This window comes from Heterodontus francisci, chromosome 3 (assembly GCF_036365525.1).
Source record: "Heterodontus francisci isolate sHetFra1 chromosome 3, sHetFra1.hap1, whole genome shotgun sequence".
Classification (NCBI taxonomy): Eukaryota; Metazoa; Chordata; class Chondrichthyes; order Heterodontiformes; family Heterodontidae; genus Heterodontus; species Heterodontus francisci.
The window spans coordinates 86823019-86846939 of record NC_090373.1 but is presented as its reverse complement, the minus strand read 5'-3'; the positions used below and the strand labels follow the sequence as shown (position 1 = coordinate 86846939).

General features: G+C 42.2%; 1 protein-coding gene across 7 annotated transcripts in view; it reads right to left on the bottom strand.

Annotated features, from left to right (window-relative positions):
- mpv17 (mitochondrial inner membrane protein MPV17) overlaps positions 1-23921 on the bottom strand; it is a 109574-nt gene that overhangs the window by 9040 nt on the left and 76613 nt on the right. For all 7 annotated transcript variants that reach the window (XR_010971194.1, XR_010971195.1, XM_068024088.1 and 4 more), the window contains exons 6-7: positions 7526-7558; positions 2179-2231 (exon numbers count right to left, since the gene is read on the bottom strand). Coding sequence is in view for 5 of the 7 variants with exons in the window: in XM_068024088.1 (XP_067880189.1) it covers positions 2179-2231; positions 7526-7558 (86 nt within the window). In the remaining 2 variants the exon portion in view is untranslated. The remainder of the gene's footprint in view (positions 1-2178; positions 2232-7525; positions 7559-23921) is intronic.

Genomic DNA, 23921 nt, shown 5'->3' with positions numbered 1-23921 from the left:
GTATAATGCCAAAAGAGGAAAACAGGTAGAATTAATGATTTGTCTTGATGGAAGAGGGATTCTCAACATAGTGACTTTTTAAAAATCAAACACCAATTACAATCTTTCTATTCTGTTCCCCAATTTCAGTTGATTTTTAAAAAATAAGCAACACTGTGAAACCTCCACAATATTATACAGTATTACAGAGAGACAAATTTGTTAACACTAGACAGCCACGTTATCAAAGAACATTGCAAGTATCTCTGGACAGCCTAAGTTTTATTTCAGTGTTTTGCTGCACTGTGCTTTTCTTCTGGCTGATTAGACAAGTTAAAGAAAAACCTGGATGATATTATAAATAATTTTAGTGAGCTTGAGGAATACACCAGGGAAGGCTCAGAAAATTGTCTCTCTTTCTTTTGGAATGTACTTTTTAGTTTCTACCGCAAAAAATCAGAAATGACTGTTCTACATCAGTGCAACTCCAAGCGACAAGTGGTTCTATGGAAATTCCTGTAGAAAGGCATCTATCTGGGTTGATGATATTCTCCCTGTGTTTCAGTGATGTTTTGTTTAAAGACAAGTTTTCAGTAGTTTATACCATAGAAACTGGTGGGTGGTCGGGATGCGGGTGGGGGGGGGGGGGGGGGGTGGGGCGGAGAGACAAAGTTCTGGTGAGCTGGAATTTCCACCAATTGCCTGCAACCAGCTGTCTGTGCCTGGGTGCCTGATTATCACTTGAAAATTGGGCAGACTGCAGTGGAGAATCCTGGTGGTTGTAAACTCAGTGAAATGCAAAAAGAAATTAAGGCAGGAACAGCCAAGGGTTTCACTTTCAAATATATTATGAATCTTTGGAATTCTTGGCCCATCGAGCCAATGCCAGTTAGATTAGAAATGGAGAAGAGCAAGAAACACTCCAAAGCAGAACTTCTAAATTGGAAGAGGGCTAACTTCAATGGGATGAGAGGGGATCTAGCCAGGGGTAAAATGGAACCAAAGATTGACAGAAAAAACTGTAATAAAACAATGGGTGATCTTTTAAGGCAATGATGTTTCAGGTACAGGTTACATACATTCCAACAAGGGCAAAAGGCAGGGGAACCAAAGCCGGGGCTCCTTGGATGACGAGGGAGATAGAGAATATGATGAAACAAAAAAAGGTGTATGATGCATGTTCGGTGAATTTTTAAAGCAAGGACCTGGCCAAATGCAATAAGTTGAGAGGGAAAGTGAAGAGGAAAACAAGACTGGTGAAGAAAGAATATGAGAATAGAATGCCAGTTAACATAAATGGGATGGATTCAATGGGATGAATGGCCTCCTTCTGTGCCGTAATTATTATGACTCTACCCCAGAGGGCTCTGATTGCTCAGTCGGTGTATATTCAAGACTGAGATCGATAGATTTTTGGGCAATGAGGGTATCAGGAATATGGGGATAGGGCAGGAAAGTGGAGTTGATATACATGTTCTTATTTAATGGCAGAGCAGGCTCAATGGGCCATAGAGCCTACTCCTGTTCCATTTCTTATGCGCTTTATCAATCTTGTATCAAAGCAAATTAATGGGCACACAATTTCCTATAATTCATGCCGAGAATGCTACACGCGTAAAGCCCATCCATATAAAATGAGCTTTCTGTGTTGATAGGTTGAACGATGATAGGAAATCAGCATTTAAAAGGGAATTGACATTATTCTACTGGATTTTTGGAACCTGTAGGATGATTTTAGCTTTATTTACTCCACTATATTTTTCATGTGCTGGTGACACAGATTTTGACACTACCACTTCCAGGCTGGTGCAACTTACAATTGGACCATGCTATCCCTAAAGATAATAAATTTCTATTTGTTACTTGGGGAAGGAAGAAGGGGAGTGGCTAAGTATGTATGCCAGGCAGTGGAGGTTGCACGAGAGGTAGACAGTCCATACCTGCAGTTACCTGAGAACCCGGATATACAGGAACAATGTACCTTTCCATTTAAAATGCTGCTGCAAGATTTTCAAATCGACAGCAGCACACAGGAAATCATGTTTGACAACCAGTCAGTTCCAGCAGCAGGCTTGAGCTTCACCAGGAGCTCACTCCGAAGAGAAAATTAACACCATCACTTCTTGCTACCTTGGCAGAACTTGTAAAAACATTTTTTGGATGATTAACTCAAAAAATAATGAACTCTTTTTTTTTTACCTGTGTACTAGTGGTATAAAGTAGAAATTTAGCATTTGTACAGCTGGCCAAATCTTTAAAAGAAAAGAAAAAGTTAATTTTACAACTTTTACAAAAAGGTAGCATGATTAATTTTAACTTGCATAACTGAAAGTAAAATGTGGATGCCTTTCACTGTAGAAATTATCAAAAATAATTATACAATACTATGTCGAATTTACAGCACAGAAATAGGCTATTCGGCCAAATTGGTCTATGCTGGTGTTTATTGACAACACAAGCCTCTACTTCATCTAACCCTATCAACATATTCTTCTATTCCTTTCTCCTTCATGTGCTTTTCTAGTTTTCCCTTAAATGCATCTATACCATTTGTCTCAACTACTCCTTTTGGCAATGAGTTCCATATTATTACCACTCTTTGAGTAAAGAGGTTTCTCCTGAATACCCTATTGGATTTATTGGTGGCTATCTTATATTTATGGTACCTATTTTGGTCTCTCCCAGAAGTTAAAAGTCTTCTCTATGTCTACCCTATTAAACCCTTTTGTAATTTTAATGTCTTCTATTAGGTTACCCCTCAACATTCTCTTCAAGAGAAAAGAGAGCCCCAGCCTGTTCAGCCTTCTCACACTTCTAGTATCATCCTTGTAAATCTTTTTTGCACCTCCTCCAGTGCCTCAAGTATGGTCTACCCATGGTTTGGTACAACTTTAACATAATTCTTCTGCTTCTCAATTATATCCCTCGAGAAATGAATTCCATGCATAATTAATGATTATACAATATTTTTCCTCTCTCATCTGTAATAATTTCACAGTAGAGATATTTGAGTTGACTATCTTAACAGCAACAGTCTTTGAAGGAACAACAGAAGTGTTACAATAGGATTTTATTGAAAATATATATTTAGGTGTAGTAATGAGTTTCAATGCTATACTGGGCATGGGTCTACAGTATAAAATTGATTTAATTTGGCACTAATTGACAATTTCACTTAAAAACTACAAGATGGCTTCTGTGGAAAATATCAGACTGACGCAATGTGATGCTGCTGTACTGATGATGTAGCTGAGGTACACTGGGTAGAGTAATTTTGTTCTGTATCTACCGTCATGCACTTACTACGGGACAGTTTGATGTCAACACTGGATTGCGAGATATAAAACAAAAATGGAAGAAACAATGATGATTCACAGTTCTGTTAGGGCCACAGGAGGGCCCGATTCCATTACACTGCTTTGCTGATGTCAGCTAATGGTCGCCAACCTAACAGAAATTGTCACCTAAACAGTCTAAGTTCAATTTTAAATCATGTATGACATAGATCAAAGTACTGGGCAGGGCCTCTATCACTGTACAGACATTATCTGCAAAAAATGTTATATGAACATACCAATTAGGAGGAGTAGGCCACTCAATCCCTCGAGCCTGCTCCGCCATTCAATAAGTTCATGGCTGAACTGATTACTCCACATTTTCATCTATCCCCGATAACCTTCCACCCCTTTGCTTATCAAGAATCTAACTACCTCTGCCTTAAAAACATTCACCGACTCTGCTTCCACTGCTTTTTGAGGAAGAGAATTCCAAAGACTCACAACCCTCTGAGAGAAAATATTTCTCCTCATCTCTGTCTTAAATGGGCGACCCCTTATTTTTAAACAGTGACCCCTAGTTCAAGATTCTCCCACAAAGGGAAACATCCTTTCCACATCCACCCTGTCAAGACCCCTCAGGATCTTATATGTTTCAATCAGGTCGTCTCTTACTCTTCTAAATTCCAGCAGATACATGCCTAGCCTATCCAATCTTTCCTCATTAGACAGTCCACTCATTCCAGATATTCGCCTAGTAAACCTTCTCTGTACTGCCTCCAATGTATTTACATCCTTCCTTAAATAAGGAAACCTGTACTGTACACAGTACTCCAGATGTGGTCTCACCAATGCCCTGTATAGCTGAAGCATAACCTCACTACTTTTGTATTCAATTTCCCTCACGATAAATGATAACCTTCTATTAGCTTTCCTAATTGTGGGCCGAAGGGCCTGTTTCAGTGCTGTATCTCTAAATAAATAAATAATTACGTGCTGTACCTGCATACTAACCACTTGCGATTAATGCACGAGGACACCCAGACCCCTCTGCATCTCAGAGCTCTGCAATCTCTCACCATTTAGATAATATGCTTCTTTTTTATTCTTCCTGCCAAAGTGGATAATTTCACACTTTCCCACATTATACTCCATTTGCCAGGTGTTTGCCCATTCACTTAACCTATCTATATCCCTTTGTAGCCTCCTTATGTCCTCCTCACAACTTACTTTCCTACCTATCTTTGTGTCATCAGCAAATGTAGCAAACATACTGTCGGTCCCTTCATCTAAGTCATTTATATAAATTGTAAAAAGTTGAGGCCCCAGCACAGATCCCTGTGGCACACCACTCATTACATCCTGCCAACCAGAAAATGACCCATTTATGCCTACTCTCTGTTTCCTGTTAGCTAGCCAATCTTCTATCCATGCCAATATGTTACCTCCTACACCATGAGCTTTTACTTTCTGCAATAACCTTTGATGTGGCACCTTATCAAATGCCTTCTGGAAATCTAAGTACAATACACCCACCCTTTATCCACAGCACATGTAACTCCCTCAAAGTCGTCCAATAAATTGGTTAAACATCATTTCCCTTTCACAAAACCATGTTGACTCTGCCTGATTACCTTGAATTTTTCTCAATGCCCTGCTATAATGTCTTCAATAATAGCTTCTAACATATTCCCTAAGACAGATGTTAAGCTAACTGGCCTGTTGTTTCCTGCTTTCTGTCTCCATCCCTTTTTGAATAAAGGAATTACATTCGCTATTTTCCAATCTAAAGGAACCTTCCCCGAATCTAGGGAGTTTTGGAAAATTAAAACTAACGCTAATGATTTCGACTAAGAATTCTGAAAAAAGTAGGATCATCTCAGTTTATTTTCAATGCCTTGGATCAAATATTGAGGTTTTTTTTCATACTGTAAAGGGCACAGCATAATAAAATGACATGCATGTCATCACATTCATATCAAGATTGTTTTCAAACTCAGGAAAAGAGAGAATATTAACAGTTCAATAATGTTCTAAAGCTCTGACAAAAACTTAGCTTAAGCCAGTGCAAGACTGAGAAATAAATACACTATAATATTTGCAGGAGAGCTAAAGGAGGAAAAAATAGTTCCTTATAAATTAAGTAAAATATTACAGCCATATAAAAGATATTTTTTGTTAATGGTGGTGCTCAGACAGACTTTGTTTACGTCTGGGATTTGTTACCATACTAGAAATGCATTATAGACTACCAAAAAGTGAGCAAGAATTGAGGATGAGGTCTGTATGCAATTTACAGAGGTTTGCAGTGATAACAGTATCACAATAATGGGAGACTTTAATTATCATAACGTACACTGGAAGAAGATACATGCTGTGGTCAAAATGGAAAGAGTTTCTTGGAATGCTTCCAGGACAGGTAGAAGGAAGTTAACTAAGCAACTTATAAGTAGGTGAACGCTTGGGAAATAATGCCCATCACCTAATGAAATTGATGTTAAAAAGAAGCAAAAGAAACAATAAAGGGTGTTGAACCAGAACTTAGATAATTTCAGCTGGCACCAAGAACAAAAACAACATGTATTTATAGAGAACCTTTAATGTAATAAAATGTCCCAAGGTGTTTCACAGGAATGTTATCGAACAAAATTTGATGCTGAGCCACATAAGGAGATTTATGGGTAGTATCCCAAAAGCCTGGTCAAAAAGGTAGGTTTTAAGGAGCATCTTAAAGGAGAAAAGAGAGGTAAAAAGGCTGAGAGGTTTAGGGAGGAAACTCCAGCTTTTAAGCTCTTGGCTGCTGAAGGTAGGCCCACCAATGATGCAGCAATTAAAATATGGGATGCACATGAGAACAGAAGGAGCACAGGAATCTTGGATGGCGAGAGAAGATTACAGAGATAGGAAGGGGCGAAGCTATGGAGGGATTTATAAACAAGGACGAGACTTTTAAAATCAAGGCATTACTTTACTGGAAGTCAATGCAGTTCAGCAAACACAGGGGTGATGGGTGAATGAAACTTGGTATGAACCCAGGTAGCAGAGTTTTAGACGAACTTAAGTTTATGGAGGGTGCAGTCAGGAGTGCATTGGAATAGTAAAGACTGCAGGTAACAAAGGCACAGTTAACAGCTTCAGCAGCAGATGAGCAGAGGCAGTAGAGGAGTTGAGTGATGTTATGGAGGTGGAAATAGGCAGATATGTGGTCAAAAGCTCATCCTGGTGTCAAATATGACACCAGGATTGTTTTTTTTTTAGAGATACAGCATTGAAACAGGCCCTTCGGCCCACCAAGTCTGTGCCGACCATCAACCACCCATTTATACTAATCCTACACTAATTCCATACTCCTACCTGTCCCCACATTTCCCTACCACCTACCTATACTAGGGGCAATTTATAATGGCCAATTAACCTATCAACCAGCAAGTCTTTGGCATGTGGGAGGAAACCGGAGCACCCGGAGGAAACCCACGCAGACACAGGGAGAACTTGCAAACTCCACACAGGCAGTACCCGGAATTGAACCCGGGTCGCTGGAGCTGTGAGGCTGCGGTGCTAATCACTGCGCCACTGTGCCGCCCAACAGATTGTGAACAGTCTGGTTCAGCCTCAGACAGTTGCTAGAAGAGGGATGCAGTTGGTGGCTATGGAATGGAGTTTGTTGCGAAGTCTGAGAACAATGCCTTTCATCTTCCCAAAGTACAGTTGGAAGAAATTGCTGCTCATCCAGTACTCAGTACAGGCATGCAATCTGACAATTTAGAGCCAGTGGAGAGGTTGAGAAAGGCGGTGGTGAGGTAGAACTAGATGTTGTCAGTGTACAAATGGAAACAGATGCTGCGTTTTCTGTTGACATCGCGGAGAGGCAGCATGAGAAAAGGAGGGAGCCAAGAATAGATTTTTCTTCAAAATAAAGTTAATACAGGAGTTTTATCCTTGCTATCAAGGCATCTTTCTATGGTTAGGCTGCTATTCATGGTTGGGATATTTTTGTCATGTGATATATTGGACTTGAGTCCTATTATTTTGGCTAGATGCAGAGGTAAAAAAAATCTCCATGCTTAGCACTGTAAATTCAGAATCATTTAGATACTCAATGGTCTACCCTCCACCCCTCTGCTCGAGCACTTCCACTTGGACTGAAATTCCAGATTTAAGGATGAAAAGGTAGTGACTGAGGCTGGCACCACTGTGAGCTACATTGTTGAGTTGACAATAATACCATTTAAACACTCAACAGAAGAACATAAATGGATACTATCACTTACATAATAGTTTGATATCATTGTCGGTTTATAATCCTGAAAAAGAGAAAAATATTGTCCAAGTTATTTGATAAGATTATAGATTGAATCATTCAATCATTAAGTTTTGCAAACCTTTAGGTATAGGTATAAAAGGTGAACATATCAGTAAAAGTTCTCAAATTATACACCTGAGATACATATGAAATGAAAGCAAAAATAAATTTAGTTGAATGTTAATTCTAACTTGGGTACTTCTCTTAACAAGTGGAATATACATTGCTGTCAGAAAATTCATTAAACGTGGGCACTTGCGTTATGAAAATCTCCAGAGATCAAGCAGCAACAGTTAGTCTTTGAACTGTTGTGTCAGGCGTGGCTTAGTGATGGCACACTCACCTCCGAGTTGGAAGATGATGGGTGTGTGCCACACTCCAGAGACTTGAGTACATAACATCGGCTGACACTTTGGTGCAGAATGGCGGGAGGAGCTGCCGCCTTTCAGATAAGAATTTAAACCAAGTCACTGTTTGCCCTCTCAGATGGGTGCAAAAGATTCCCCAACACTATCCAAACAGGAAGGCAAAGCTCACCATGTTTTGGCCAACATTTATCCCTCATCCAACACCACTGAGAAGATTATCTGGTCAGTCATCTCATTGCTACTTGCAGGACCTTGCAATATGCAAATTAGCCAGTGTTTCCTATGTTACAACAGGGGCTACATTTAGTCTTGATTCCCCATTTGGCTGTGAAGTGCTTTGACACATTCAAGATTGTGAAAGGAGCTGTACAAATGGAAGCTTCTTCTTTGCAGTTAAAACAGGAGGGTACCTCTAAATAAGTACATTTAAGGCCAAATAGGGTAAGTATATATCAATATTAAAAATATATCATCACACGCTTCCTGTCAACTTTATTATTATTTCCCATGCTCTCATTTATTCGGGAAATAACTTAGGCAAACAAGTCATGCTGTAATTACACTCTCCCACCAGTAATGGCACTGCAGCATACCTGTTTTGCATCTCCCAGCTCTTCAGCCGATAATAGAGAAAAGCCTATATAGCAATCTACTCCTCAGTTTCATAGCTTTTGCTATTATATTCCTCTGCTTCCAACCCTGCTTCAATTGAACAATATTCCTGTGCACTACTGTTGTTTCTGAAATCCTTCCACAAAAAGCAAGTTACAGATTTTTTTTAAAGCAAGAATTGCTTTTTTAATTTTATCAGTGTACTTCTCCATCCTCCTCTGCCTACTTAACTTTCTCACCTACTTGCTCTTATGTATTACCCTAGTTTTTCCTTTTTATCCTCCCATCTTTCAGATTAGACATTGAATGTTTTCGAGAAGGATGTGAAAAGATCCGATGACACTTTTCCGAAGATGAGCAGGAGTTCTCTTGGTGTCCAGGCCAACATGGATACATCAACACAACCAAAACAGAGTCATCAGCTACTAAAATTGCTGGTGTTTGAGACATATTGTGTGCAAACTGACTGCCACATTTGCTTACAATGCTCACACTTCAAAATGTCATTCACTGACTAAGCATTTTGGGATAGTACAAGGATGTAAAAGGCGCTCTATAAATACAAATATTTTTCACTTTCCCTCTGATTTCACTTGCATGAACAAAAACACCTGACAATAATCAATGGCAACCAGACTGAAAACAGCGCAAACAGATATAAATGGTTATGATATAGTTGCGATTACGGAGACATGGCTGCAGGGTGACCGAGGATGGGAACTGAACATCCAAGGGTCTTCAATATTTAGGAAGGACAGGCAAAAAGGGAAAGGAGGTGGGCTAACGTTGATAGTAAAGGAGGAAATTATGTCCCCTGATTTAGATTTGAGGGGGGCGATCTTCTTGATGGTTGGCCCAAGGGCTCTCTTAATGCCATCATACATTCCTCTGATGTTTCCGGTGTCTGAGACCAGCTGAATATGACTGCATAGGTGTTGCCAGTAGTCGTTTGCGCAGTGCCTGGCTGTTCTTTGTGCAGTGCTTCTGGCTGCTTTAAGAGCTACGGATGTTAACTTGCTGGGGGCTTTCTTGTAGTTCAACCACTGGGTTGAGCACTACCTAGAACTGTACTCCAGGGAGAATGTTGCCACTGAGACTGCCCTCAACGCAGCCCAGCCTCTACCAGTCATGGATGAGCTGGACGTACAGCCAACAAAATCGGAACTCAGTGATGCCATTGATTCTCTAGCCAGCGGAAAAGCCCCTGGGAAGGACAGCATTACCCCTGAAATAATCAAGAGTGCCAAGCCTGCTATACTCTCAGCACTACATGAACTGCTATGCCTGTGCTGGGACGAGGGAGCAGTACCTCAGGACATGCGCGATGCCAATATCATCACCCTCTATAAAAACAAAGGTGACCGCGGTGACTGCAACAACTACCGTGGAATCTCCCTGTTCAGCATAGTGGGGAAAGTCTTTGCTCGAGTCGCTCTAAACAGGCTCCAGAAGCTGGCCGAGTGCGTATACCCTGAGGCACAGTGTGGCTTTCGTACAGAGAGATCGACCGTTGACATGTTGTTCTCCCTTCGTCAGATACAGGAGAAATGCCGCGAACAACAGATGCCCCTCTACATTGCTTTCATTGATCTCATCAAAGCCTTTGACCTCGTCAGCAGACGTGGTCTCTTCAGACTACTAGAAAAGATTGGATGTCCACCGAAGCTACTAAGTATCATCACCTCATTCCATGACAATATGAAAGGCACAATTCAACATGGTGGCTCCTCATCAGACCCCTTTCCTATCCTGAGTGGCGTGAAACAGGTCTGTGTTCTCGCACCCACACTTTTTGGGATTTTCTTCTCCCTGCTGCTTTCACATGCGTTCAAGTCCTCTAAAGAAGGAATTTTCCTCCACACAAGATCAGGGGGCAGGTTGTTCAACCTTGCCCGTCTAAGAGCTAAGTCCAAAGTACGGAAAGTCCTCATCAGGGAACTCCTCTTTGCTGACGATGCTGCTTTAACATCTCACACTGAAGAGTGCCTGCAGAGTCTCATCGACAGGTTTGCGGCTGCCTGCAACGAATTTGGCCTAACCATCAGCCTCAAGAAAACGAACATCATGGGACAGGACGTCAGAAATGCTCCATCCATCAATATTGGCGACCACGCTCTGGAAGTGGTTCAAGAATTCACCTACCTAGGCTCAACTATCACCAGTAACCTGTCTCTCGATGCAGAAATCAACAAGTGCATGGGAAAGGCTTCTACTGCTATGTCCAGACTGGCCAAGAGAGTGTGGGAAAATGGCGCACTGACACTGAACACAAAAGTCCGAGTGTATCAAGCCTGTGTCCTCAGTACCTTGCTCTATGGCAGCGAGGCCTGGACAACGTATGTCAGCCAAGAGCGACGTCTCAATTCATTCCATCTTCGCTGCCTCCAGAGAATCCTTGGCATCAGGTGGCAGGACCGTATCTCCAACACAGAAGTCCTCGAGGCGGCCAACACCCCCAGCTTATACACACTACTGAGTCAGCGGCGCTTGAGATGGCTTGGCCATGTGAGCTGCATGGAAGATGGCAGGATCCCCAAAGACACATTGTACAGCGAGCTCGCCACTGGTATCAGACCCACCGGCCGTCCATGTCTCCGCTTTAAAGACGTTTGCAAATGCGACATGAAGTCCTGTGACATTGATCACAAATCGTGGGAGTCAGTTGCCAGCGTTCGCCAGAGCTGGCGGGCAGCGATAAAGGCGAGGCTAAAGTGTGGCGAGTCGAAGAGACTTAGCAGTTGGCAGGAAAAAGGACAGAGGCGCAAGGAGAGAGCCAACTGTGTAACAGTCCCGACAAACAAATTTTTCTGCAGCACCTGTGGAAGAGTCTGTCACTCTAGAATTGGCTTTTATAGCCACTCCAGGCGCTGCTCCACACACCACTGACCACCTCCAGGCGCTTACCCATTGTCTCTCGAGACAAGGAGGCCAAAGAAGAAAGGAGGAAATCAATGCAATAGTGAGGAAGGATATTGGCTCAGAAAATCATGATGTGGAATCTGTACGGGTGGAGTTAAGGAACACCAAGGGGCAGAAAACGTTGATGGGGGTTGTCTATAGGCCCTCAAACAGCAGTGGAGATGTAAGTAATGGCATTAAACAGGAAATTAGAGATGCATGCAATAAGGGTACAACTGTAATCATGGGTGACGTTAATCTACATATAGATTGGTCAAACCAAATTAGCAATAATACTGTGGACGAGGATTTCCTGGAGTGTGTATGTGACGGTTTTTTAGACCAATACGTTGAGGAACCAACTAGAGAACAGGCTAACCTAAACTGGGTATTGTGCAATGAGAAAGGATTAATTAACAATCTTGTTGTGCGGGGTCCCTTGGGGAGGAGCAACTATAACATGATAGAATTCTTCATTAAGATGGAGAGTAAAGTAGTTGAACACGAAACTAGGGTCCTGAATCTAAATAAAGGAAACTACGAAGGTATGAGGCGTAAATTGGCTATGATAGATTGAGGTACTTTACTAAAAGGGTTGATGGTGGATAGGCAATGGATAATATTTAAAGAACATGTGCATGAATTGCAACAATTATTCATTCCTGTCTGGCACAAAAATAAAATCAGAAAGGAGGCTCAACCGTGGCTTACAAAAGAAATTAGGGATTGTATTAGATCCATAGAGGAGGCATATAAAATTACCAGAAAAAGCAGCAATTCTGAGGATTGGGAGCAGTTTAGAATTCAGCAAAGGAGGACTAAGAGGTTGATAAAGCAGGGGAAAATAGAGTATGAGAGTAAACTTGCAGAGAACATAAAAACTAACTGTAAAAGCTTCTATAAATATGTGAAGAGAAAAAGATTAGTGAAGACAAATGTAGGTCCCTTACAGTCAAAAAAGGGGAAACTATAATGGGGAACAAAGAAATGGTAGAACATACTTTGGTTCTGTCTTCACAAAGGGGTCACAAATAATCTCCCAGAAATGTTAGGGAACCAAGCGGCTAATGAGAGGAAGGAACTGAAGGAAATCAGTATGAGTAAAAAAAAAATGTGCTAGGGAAATTAATGGGGTTAAAGGCTGACAAATCCCCAGGGCCTGATAATCTACATCCCAGAGTAGTAGAGGAAGTGGCCCTGGAAATAGTGGATGCATTGGTGGTCATCTTCCAAAATTCTATAGATTCTGGAGCAGTTCCTACAGTTTGGAGGGTGGCAAATGTAACCCCACTATTGAAAAAAAGGAGGGAGAGAAGAAACAGGGAATTACAGACCAGCTAGCCTTACATCAGTAGCGGGGAAAATGCTTGAATCTATTATAAACGATGTGATGGCAGAACACCTGGAAAGCATAAACGGGATTGGACAAAGTCAGCACGGGTTTACGAAAGGGAAATTATGCTTAACAAATCTACTGGAGTTTTTTGAGGATGTAACTAGTAGAATAGTTAAGGGAGAAACAGTGGATGTGGTGCATTTGGATTTTAAGGTGGCTTTTGATAAGGTCCCACATAAGAGGTTATTGTGCAAAATTAAAGCACATGGGATTGGGGGTAATATACTGGCATGGATTGAGAATTGGTTGACAGACAGGAAACAGAGAGTAGGAATAAACGGGTCTTTTTCTAGGTGGCAGGCAGTGATTAGTGGGGTACTGCAGGAATCAGTGCTTGGGCCCCAGATAGTCACAATATATGGGGGATGGGAACCAAATGAGGTCAGTGGAGAGTAAGGAGGTAGTAACTAAAGCCTGTAAGGAACTAGATAATGAAGTCAGCGTGACTAAGGGAAAGAGTAGGCAGGGAGCAGATGATGAAAGCAAAGGGACTGGTGGTCTGAGGTGTATTTGTTTTAATGCAAGAAGTGTAGTAGGTAAGGCAGATGAACTTAGGGCTTGGATTAGTACCTGGGAGTATGATGTTATTGCTATTACTGAGACTTGGTTAAGGGAAGGGCATGATTGGCAACTAAATATCCCAGGATACCGATGCTTCAGGCGGGATAGAGAGGGAGGTAAAAGGGGTGGAGGAGTTGCATTACTGGTCAAAGAGGATATCACAGCTGTGCTGAAGGAAGGCACTATGGAGGACTCGAGCTGTGAGGCAATATGGGCAGAACTCAGAAATAGGAAGGGTGCGGTAACAATGTTGGGGCTGTACTACAGGCCTCCCAACAGCGAGCGTGAGATAGAGGTACAAATATGTAAACAGATTATGGAAAGCTGTAGGAGCAACAGGGTGGTGGTGATAGGAGATTTTAATTTTCCCAACATTGACTGGGATTCACTTAGTGTTAGAGGTCTAGATGGAGCAGAATTTGTAAGGAGCATCCAGGAGGGTTTTCTAGAGCAGTATGTAAATAGTCCAACTCGGGAAGGGGCCATACTGGACCTGGTGTTGGGGAATGAGCCGGGCCACGTGGTTGACGTTTCAGTAGGGGACTACTTTGGGAATAGTGATCACAATTCCGTAAGTTTTAGAATACTCATGGACAAAGACGAGAGTGGTCCTAAAGGAAGAGTGCTAAATTGGGGCAAGGCCAACTATACCAAAATTCGGCAGGAGCTGGGGAATGTAGATTGGGAGCAGCTGTTCGAAGGTAAATCCACATTTGATATGTGGGAGGCTTTTAAAGAGAGGTTGATTAGCGTGCAGGAGAGACATGTTCCTGTGAAAATGAGGGGTAGAAATGGCAAGATTAGGGAACCATGGATGACAGGTGAAATTGTGAGACTAGCTAAGAGGAAAAAGGAAGCATACATAAGGTCTAGGCGGCTGAAGAAAGACGAAGCTTTGAAAGAATATCGGGATTGTAGGCGCAATCTGAAACGAGGAATTAAGAGGGCTAAAAGGGGTCATGAAATATCTTTAGCAAACAGGGTTAAGGAAAATCCCAAAGCCTTTTATTCATATATAAGGAGCAAGAGGGTAACTAGAGAAAGGATTGGCCCACTCAAGGACAAAGGAGGAAAGTTATGCGTGGAGTCAGAGAAAATGGGTGAGATTCTAAACGAGTACTTTGCATCGGTATTCACCGAGGAGAGGGACATGACGGATGTTGAGGTTAGGGACAGATGTTTGATTACTCTAGGTCAAGTCGGCATAAGGAGGGAGGAAGTGTTGGGTATTCTAAAAGGCATTAAGGTGGACAAGTCCCCAGGTCCGGATGGGATCTATCCCAGGTTACTGTGGGAAGCGAGAGAGGAAATAGTTGGGGCCTTAACAGATATCTTTGCAACATCCTTAAACACGGGTGAGGTCCCAGAGGACTGGAGAATTGCTAATGTTGTCCCCTTGTTTAAGAAGGGTAGCAGGGATAATCCAGGTAATTATAGACCGGTGAGCCTGACGTCAGTGGTAGGGAAGCTGCTGGAGAAGATACTGAGGGATAGGATCTATTCCCATCTGGAAGAAAATGGGCTTATCAGTGATAGACAACATGGTTTTGTGCAGGGAAGGTCATGTCTTACCAACTTAATAGAATTCTTTGAGGAAGTGACAAAGTTGATTGATGAGGGAAGGGCTATAGATGTCGTATACATGGACTTCAGTAAGGCGTTTGATAAGGTTCCCCATGGTAGGCTGATGCAGAAAGTGAAGGCGCATGGGGTCCAAGGTGTACTAGCTAGATGGATAAAGAACTGGCTGGGCAACAGGAGACAGAGAGTAGCAGTGGAAGGGAGTTTCTCAAAATGGAGACGTGTGACCAGTGGTGTTCCACAGGGATCCGTGCTGGGACCACTGTTGTTTGTGATATACATAAATGATTTGGAGGAAAGTATAGGAGGTCTGATTAGCAAGTTTGCAGACAACACTAAGATTGGTGGAGTAGCAGATAGTGAAGGGGACTGTCAGAGAATACAGCAGAATATAGATAGACTGGAGAGTTGGGCAGAGAAATGGCAGATGGAGTTCAATCAGGGCAAATGCGAGGTGATGCATTTTGGAAGATCCAATTCAAGAATGAACTATACAGTAAATGGAAAAGTCCTGGGGAAAATTGATGTGCAGAGAGATTTGGGTGTTCAGGTCCATTGTTCCCTGAAGGTGGCAACGCAGGTCAATAGAGTGGTCAAGAAGGCATACGGCATGCTTTCCTTCATCGGACGTGGTACTGAGTACACGGGTTGGCAGGTCATGTTACAGTTGTATAGGACTTTGGTTCGGCCACATTTGGAATACTGCGTGCAGTTCTGGTCGCCACATTACCAAAAGGATGTGGATGCTTTGGAGAGGGTGCAGAGGAGGTTCACCAGGATGTTGCCTGGTATGGAGGGTGCTAGCTATGAAGAGAGGTTGAGTAGATTAGGATTATTTTCATTAGAAAGACGGAGGTTGAGGGGGCACCTGATTGAGGTGTACAAAATCATGAGGGTGGATAGACAGGGTGGATAGCAAGAAGCTTTTTCCCAGAGTGGGGGTTTCAATTACAAGGGGACATGAGTTCAAAGTGAAAGGGGAAAAGTTTAGGGGGGGATATGCGTGGAAAGTTCTTTACGCAGAGGGTGGTGGGTGCATGGAACGCATTGCCAGCGGAGGTGGTAGACGCGGGCACGATAGCGTCTTTTAAGATGTATCTAGACAGATACATGAATGGGCAGGAAGTAAAGAGATACAGACCCTTAGATAATAGGCGACAGGTTTAGATAGAGGATTTGGATCGGCGTAGGCTTGGAGGGCCGAAGGGCCTGTGCCTGTGCTGTAATTTTCTTTGTTCTTTGTAATGACTTGGGTGAGGGAACTAAATGTAACATTTCCAAGTTTGCAGATGACACAAAGCTGGGCAGGAATGTGAGCTGTGAGGAGGATACAAAGAGGCTCCAGTGTGATTTGGATAAGTTGGGTGAGTGGGCAAATGCATGGCAGATGCAGTATAATGTGGATAAATGTGAGGTTATCCATTTTGGTTGTAAAAACAGAAAGGAAGATTATCTGAATGGTGATAGATTAGGAAAGAGGGAGGTGCAACGAGACCTGGGTGTCCTTGTACACCAGTTGCTGAAAGCAAGCATTCAGGTGCCGCAAGCAGTTAGGAAGGCGAATGGTATGTTGACCTTCATTGCAAGAGGATTTGAGTACAGAAGCGAGGATGTCTTACTGCAGTCATACAGGACCTTGGTGAGACCACATCTGGAGTATTGTGTGCGGTTTTGGTCTCCTTATATGAGGAAGGATGTTCTTGCCATGGAGGGAGTGCAAAGAAGATTTACTAGGCTGATTCCTGGGATGGCAGGATTGACGTATGAGGAGAGATTGGGTCAACTAGGCCTATATTCACTAGAATTTAGAAGAATGAGAGGGGATCTCATAGAAACCTATAAAATTCTAACAGGACTAGACAGGCTAGATGCAGGGAGGATGTTCCAGATGGCTGGGGAGTTCAGAACCATGGGTCACAGTCTCAGGATACGAGGTATGCCGTTTAGAACCGAGATGAGGAGAAATTTCTTCACTCAGAGGGTGATGAACCTGTGGAATTCTCTACTGCAGAAGGCAGTGGAGGCCAAGTCATTAAATATATTCCAGAAGGAGATAGATATATTTCTTAATGCAAAAAGGATCAAAGGATATGGGGAGAAAGCAGGAACAAGGTACTGAATTAGACAATCAGCCCTGATCTTTTTTGAATGGCGGAGCAGGCCCGAAGGGCAGAATGGCCTACTCCTGCTCCTATTTTCTATGTTTCTAAAAAAAACACTGAGCAATAGATCAAATTTCTCTCACTCAAACACACCAGAGTAAAATTTTGTCTCCTGTGCTATATATCAAGCAGTTGAGACACAATGACCCATGATTTTCCATTTATTTATCTACTATGAACCAAAATTAAAATAAAAAATCTGTAACGGTCCCCTGATAGGCTAATGGATGAAAGCACTGCCTTGCTGTAACACTAACTCACGCTGACTCAGAATATCCTGGGCTTGACTCAGTCATTGTCAGGTTTGTTAATCTCAAACCAGTAAACTCCACTTCCCTAGACTAAAGAGGGGAGTAAACAGTTCGGGTTCCCAACTTCTGGTATCCAGTTAACACTCTGCTGGAAAGTACGTGTGTGGTTATCGAGTGAAGACAGTTCTAGCTCGGTTGAGATATCCTCCACACTCTGTCAAAACTAACAGCTGAAAGTTAACAAGTTGGGCAAGCCATTATCCATGGAAAAGTAACCAAGTTCAAGTTGCTTCACCTGTTATAGAGGCACAGAAAATCAGAGGCAGAAAATAAATACCTAACAGCAAATAGAAGTGCATTCCTCTCTACTTATCATAGTTGCTTTGGTTTTCTCGTCAGACAATTAAATATATAGATAAAATTAAGCATTTACAATTTTAAAAATACTTAGCACCAAATTTTGATCAGATTTGTCTTACAAGATTGGAATGCTTCCTGCTCTTTGACATTTTACATTCTTCAGATATTATCTATTTCTACACAACTGTGGCAATGTTTTGTACTTCTATTCTTACCACATTTTACAAGAAACAGTGACCCGCGTGTGTTGAGATAACACCAAATGTAATTTTTCCATTTACTTTTAAAGACGGCAGGTGCAAAACGGCAATATAAAAATCATGTAATTGCAAACTTGTGTATGTTGTAAAAAGTCTCAAAAAAACTGAAACGAAATATGAAAATGCTGAACTTTCGATTGATGTTCATATCCTGAATACTTAATGTTCTATCCTACTTTGATGTTATTTTTACACAGGCATTGAAGTAACACGTTAAACATTCATATGTGAAGTTTGTCAGATGGAAGCTCTATCCTGTTGTTGACTATTTTTCACAAAAGCATATAGCCTAAAGATTCTGCTTTTCTGTCCCCCGTAATTTCTTCTGTAAGTTATATATCCAGTATTATCAGTATTTCTGTTATGAGGGTATGGGGCATAATTTTTCAAATAGAAAGGTGTGCTTTAATTTAATGACAGTTTCACACAATAATAAACAACAGAACTAATTTCTACAGCATGAAGAATAATGGTAAAAGAGAAAACGAAAATTAGCTCCAGAAGGTCATGTGAACAGGCTTTCAGGGTGTCCACAGCTGCTTCTATGAAGATATTAGAAGTTAAATTTGAATCAAAACACATGCCAAGCTGAAAATGTGTGATTATTAAAGGCAACTTTTATGATATGCTTTCCAGAATTTGGCAAATGCAGTCTTCATCAACAATCAATCCCAACAGAACAATCCCATATCTGTACTGCATGAGTTATGCCCACAGGCACCAAAGTATTAAATTACATTATCAGCTCAAGGATGAAGTCCTTTATAGACTGCCAGATAATCTCTGGTTTCGGATATTCATCTGCCACCTAAACTGCCCGTAGACCTTGCAGGCTAACTGAAACAATTAATCACCTCAGTGCGAAGTCCAGAGTTTCTCTCTGAAATCGATATTGATGCTGTCAAATTTCCATCTAAAGCAGTTTGTCCTTTCCTGGAAAAATAAACTAGTATATAGCGTTTTCCCTCTTGCTTTAGAACTGTAATCATTAGAATCAGGCCCAAAGGTGCTTGCATCCTTGAACTGTTTCAGTAATTAAATCGAAAACTCTTTTTAAAGTCAGCTAAGAGTAACTATGATTTGTCTTGTCAATAAATGTCACAGCAAGAACATTAAGCATTGCTCACCATGACTGTCACAACTGCCAGGCAACTTTCCAATTCTGGTCTGTATAAGTAATGTTTAGAGATTTGTGCAATCTGATGCACATTGTAATAGTAACATAAACTGCATGTGATCTCTCTCCACTAAAATCATTAACAAATTTGAAAAACTGCATTTGAAACCCAGAGATTTCTACAAAGAGCAGCCAGAATTGACAGTGCTTTGAAGAATTGTTAACTCGTTAGACCAAAGTATATGGATATATGGCGGGAGGCGGGAATTTTTAAATATGCTGGGAGTGGAAAACTAGGCATAGCAGCTCAGCTGCTCATTATACATCTCGCCAAATACTTCTTTTCACTGAGCTCAATGAATCAATGGGCAGGGCATATGGCAGGCGGTTGATCTGGTAACGTTGGCTTTGTTGTCAAAGTTGAAAGTCATCTCTCTGCCCAGCTGAGATTTCACAGTAAATGAAGGTCAATAGACATCACTTATTTTTCTGGGTTACCCACCTCAACTTCCATCTTAATGAGAAAGATGCTCTTCTATACGGAAGATAGCCAAGTAGAGGCACGTGGTAGTATTTGAAAGATAGACAGGAATAACGTTGAGCTAGCATTACTTTCAATCTAAATTACTCTCCCAGAGAGATTCTAAATTGAGCATGTTAAAATTTCCACTTGTGGTGAAATTGACCATTTTGGCAGTCAAAAATTACCCTACTGAAAACCTATCAAGTTGGATCTCCTGGCTGGAAAAGAAGCTCAGACGACATATCCGATGATTCCTTCTTATTTTTGCTGTTCATGTTCAATTAATTTCAACAGCAGCCAGAAATTTGTTTCTTAGCACGACTGTAAAAGAAACAAAATTGTAGAATAAATCACAAATGACATTTTGTGATGGTCACTATGGTGCACTCTCCCTCCTCAACCTATCTGCAGCCTTTGACATGATCAATCACATCATCTCCTCTGTTGTCCAGCTGAGTTGACTGCCTTGCTTGGTTCCATGCTTGCTTATCCTCATACAGTCAGAGCAACGCCAGCAATGTTTTCTCTTCCCGCTCCCACACTGCTACCTCTGGGGTTCCTCTCTTCTTCATTTAAAAGCAACATCATTCAAAGCCAGGTTCCACATTGATGCTGATAATACCCAGCTCTACCTCTCTCGACCCCACGACTGTCTCTGTGTTGACAACTTGTTTATGTGACATCTGATCCAGAATGAGTGAAATTATCTCCACTTAAGCATTAGGAAGACTGAAACCAGCTTTTTGGGCACCTGTACAAACTCCGTACCCTCACCACTGATTCCATTCCCTTCCCTCTCTGTCTCAGGTTGAAGCTGGCAGTTTGCAGCCTCAACCTCCTATTTTAACCCAAGCTGAGCTTCAACCTAAAATCTACATCATTACAACATTGTCCGTTACCACCCCTGCCCGAGCCCATCTTCTACTGAAACCCTCATCCATGCCTTTGTCACTTCTGGTCTTGACCATTCCAATGCTCTCTTGATCGGCCTCCCATCCTCTAACCGCATCCAAATTCTGCTCTGCACCTCCCAATCAGGACCAAGTCTCACTCCCAAATCATCCCAGTGCTTACTGACCTACACTGCCCCCCCCATCCTGCATTTAAAAAATCATGGTAAAGCAAAGCTTTCAAATCCCAAAAATAATAAAAGGACAAAACTAAAGGCTCTGTATCTGAATGCACGTAGCATTCAAAACAAAACAGACGAACTGAGAGCACAAATAGAAATAAATAAGTATGATCTGATAGCCATTACAGAGACCTGACTGCAGGACGACATAGATTGGGACCAGAATATTGAAGGATACATGGCATTTAGGAAGGACAGGAAGGTAGGAAAAGGTGGAGGGGCGGCTCTGCTAATTAATGATGGTATTAACGCAATAGTGATGTAAAGTGATGGAAGGTGTCATCAACAGTGCCATCAAGCGGCACTTGCTTAGCAATAACCTGTTCAGTGATGCTCAGTTTGCGTTCTGCCAGGGCCACGCAGCTCCTGACCTCATTACAACCTTGGTTCAAACATGGACAAAAGAGCTGAACTCAAGAGGTGAGGTGAGAGTGACTGCCCTTGACATCAAGGCAGCATTTGACCGAGTACGGCATCAAGGAGCCCTAGGAAAACTGAGGTCAATGGGAATCAGGGAGAAAACCCTCCGCTGGCTGGAGTCATACCTAGCGCAAAGGAAGATGGTTGTGGTTGTTGGAGGTCAATCATCAGAGCTCCAGGACATCACTGCAGGTGTTCCTCAAGGTAGTGTCCTAGGCCCCACCTTCTTCAGCTGTTTCATCAATGACCTTCCTTCAATCATAAGGTCAGAAGTGGGGATGTTCGCTGATGATTGCACAATGTTCCGCACCATTCATGACTCCTCAGATACTGAAGCAGTCTGTGTAGAAATGCAGCAAGACCTGGACAATATCCAGGCTTGGGCTGATAAGTGGCAAGTAACATTCGCACCACACAAGTGCCAGGCAATGACCATCTCCAACAAGAGAGAATCTAAACATCTCCCCTTGACATTCAACGGCATTACCATCGCTGAATCCCCCACTATCAACATCCTTGGGGCTACCAGTGACCAGAAACTGAACTGGAGTAGCCATATAAATACCGTGGCTACAAGAGCAGGTCAGAGGCTAGGAATCCTGAGGCGAGTAACTCACCTCCTGACTCCCCAAAGCCTGTCCACCATCTACAAGGCACAAATCAGGAGTGAGATGGAATACCCTCCACTTGCCTGGATGGGTGCAGCTCCAACAACACTCAAGAAGCTCGACACCATCCAGGACAAAGCAGCCCACTTGATTGGCACCCCATCGACAAACATTCATTCCCTCCACCACCGACGCACAGTGGCAGCAGTGTGTACCATCTACAAGATGCACTGCAGCAACGCACCAAGGCTCCTTAGACAGCACCTTCCAAACCCACGACGTCTACCAACTAGAAGGACAAGGGCAGCAAATACATGGGAACACCACCACCTGCAAGTTCCCCTCCAAGTCAAACACCATCCTGACTCGGAACTATATCGCCATTCCTTCACTGTCGCTGGGTCAAAATCCTGGAACTCCCTTCCTAACAGCACTGTGGATATACCTACCCCAACTGGACTGCAGCGGTTCAAGAAGGCAGCTCTCCACCACCTTCTCAAGGGCAATTAGGGATGGGCAATAAATGCTGGCCTGGCCAGTGATGCCCACATCCCATGAATGAATAAAAAAAAAAATAGAGAGGGATGACCTATGTTCAGGAGACCAGGATATAGAAGCAGTTTGGGTAGAGATGAGAAATCATAAAGGGAAGAAGTCATTGTGGGATTGTTGTACCGGCCACCTAACATTAACCGCACTTTAGGACAGGGTATAAAGGAAGAAATAATGGCAGCTTGTCAGAAAGGTACAGCGATAATTATGGGGGATTTTAACCTACATATAGACTGGAAAAAATAGATGGGCAGAGGTAGCCTAGATGAGGAGTACGTAGAATGTTTTTGGGATAATTTCTTGGAACAATATGTGCTGGAGGCAACAAGAGAGCAGGATATACTAGACCAGGCATTGTGCAATGAGATAGGATTAATAATGACCTCATAGTTAAGGTGCCCCTAGGTAGCAGCGATCATAATATGTTTGCATTTTACATTCAGTTTGAGGGAGAGAAGAGTGGGTCCAAGACTAGTATTTTAAACTTAAATAAGAGCAATTATGAGGGTATGAATGCAGAGTTAGCTAAAGTGAACTGGCAAATCAGGTTAAGGGATAGGTCAATAGAAATGCAGTGGCAGACATTTAAGGATATTTCAGAATACACAGAATAGATACATTTCAACGAGAAAGAACAATTCCAAGGGTGGGACCTGCCATCCGTGGTTAACTGAAACAGTTAAAGATAGTATCAAACTTAAAGAAAAAGCCTATAATTGTGCAAAGATGGGAGGCAGGTCAGAAGATTGAACAGAATATAAAAAACAACAAAGAATGACTGAGAGATTGATAAGGAAGGTAAATACAGAGTACGAGAGAAAGCTAGATGGAAATATAAAGACAGATAGCAAGAGTTTCTTTAGATATTTAAAAAAGAAAAGTTAACAAAGTGAGCATTGGTCCTATAGAAAGCGAGTTTGTGAAATTAATAATGGCTAATAAGGAGATGGCAGATGAATTGAACAGATATTTTGCATCGGTCTTCACTACTGAGGATACAAGTAACATTCCAGTATTAGCCGTAAGTCAGGAATAGAAGGGAGGGAGGAATTCAAGAAAATTACAATCACCACGGAAGTGGTACTGAACAAATTGTTGGAGCTGCGGGCTGACAAGTACCCGGGTCCTGATGGACTTCATCCTAGGGTGTTAAAAGAAGTGGCTACTGAGATACTTGATGCATTAGTTTTAATTTTCCAAAATTCCCTATATTTGGGGAAGGTTCCTTTAGATTGGAAAATAGCGAATGTAACTCCTTTATTCAAAAAGGGAGGAGACAGAAATCAGGAAACTACAGGCCAGTTAGCTTAATATCTGTCTTAGGAAAAATGTTAGAAGCTATTATAAAAATGCTATAGCAGGGCATTTAGAAAATGCGGCACAGTGGCGCAGTGGTTAGCACCGCAGCCTCACAGCTCCAGGGACCCGGGTTCGATTCCGGGTACTGCCTGTGTGGAGTTTGCAAGTTCTCCCTGTGTCTGCGTGGGTTTTCTCCGGGTGCTCCGGTTTCCTCCCATAAGCCAAAAGACTTGCAGGTTGATAGGTAAATTGGCCATTATAAAT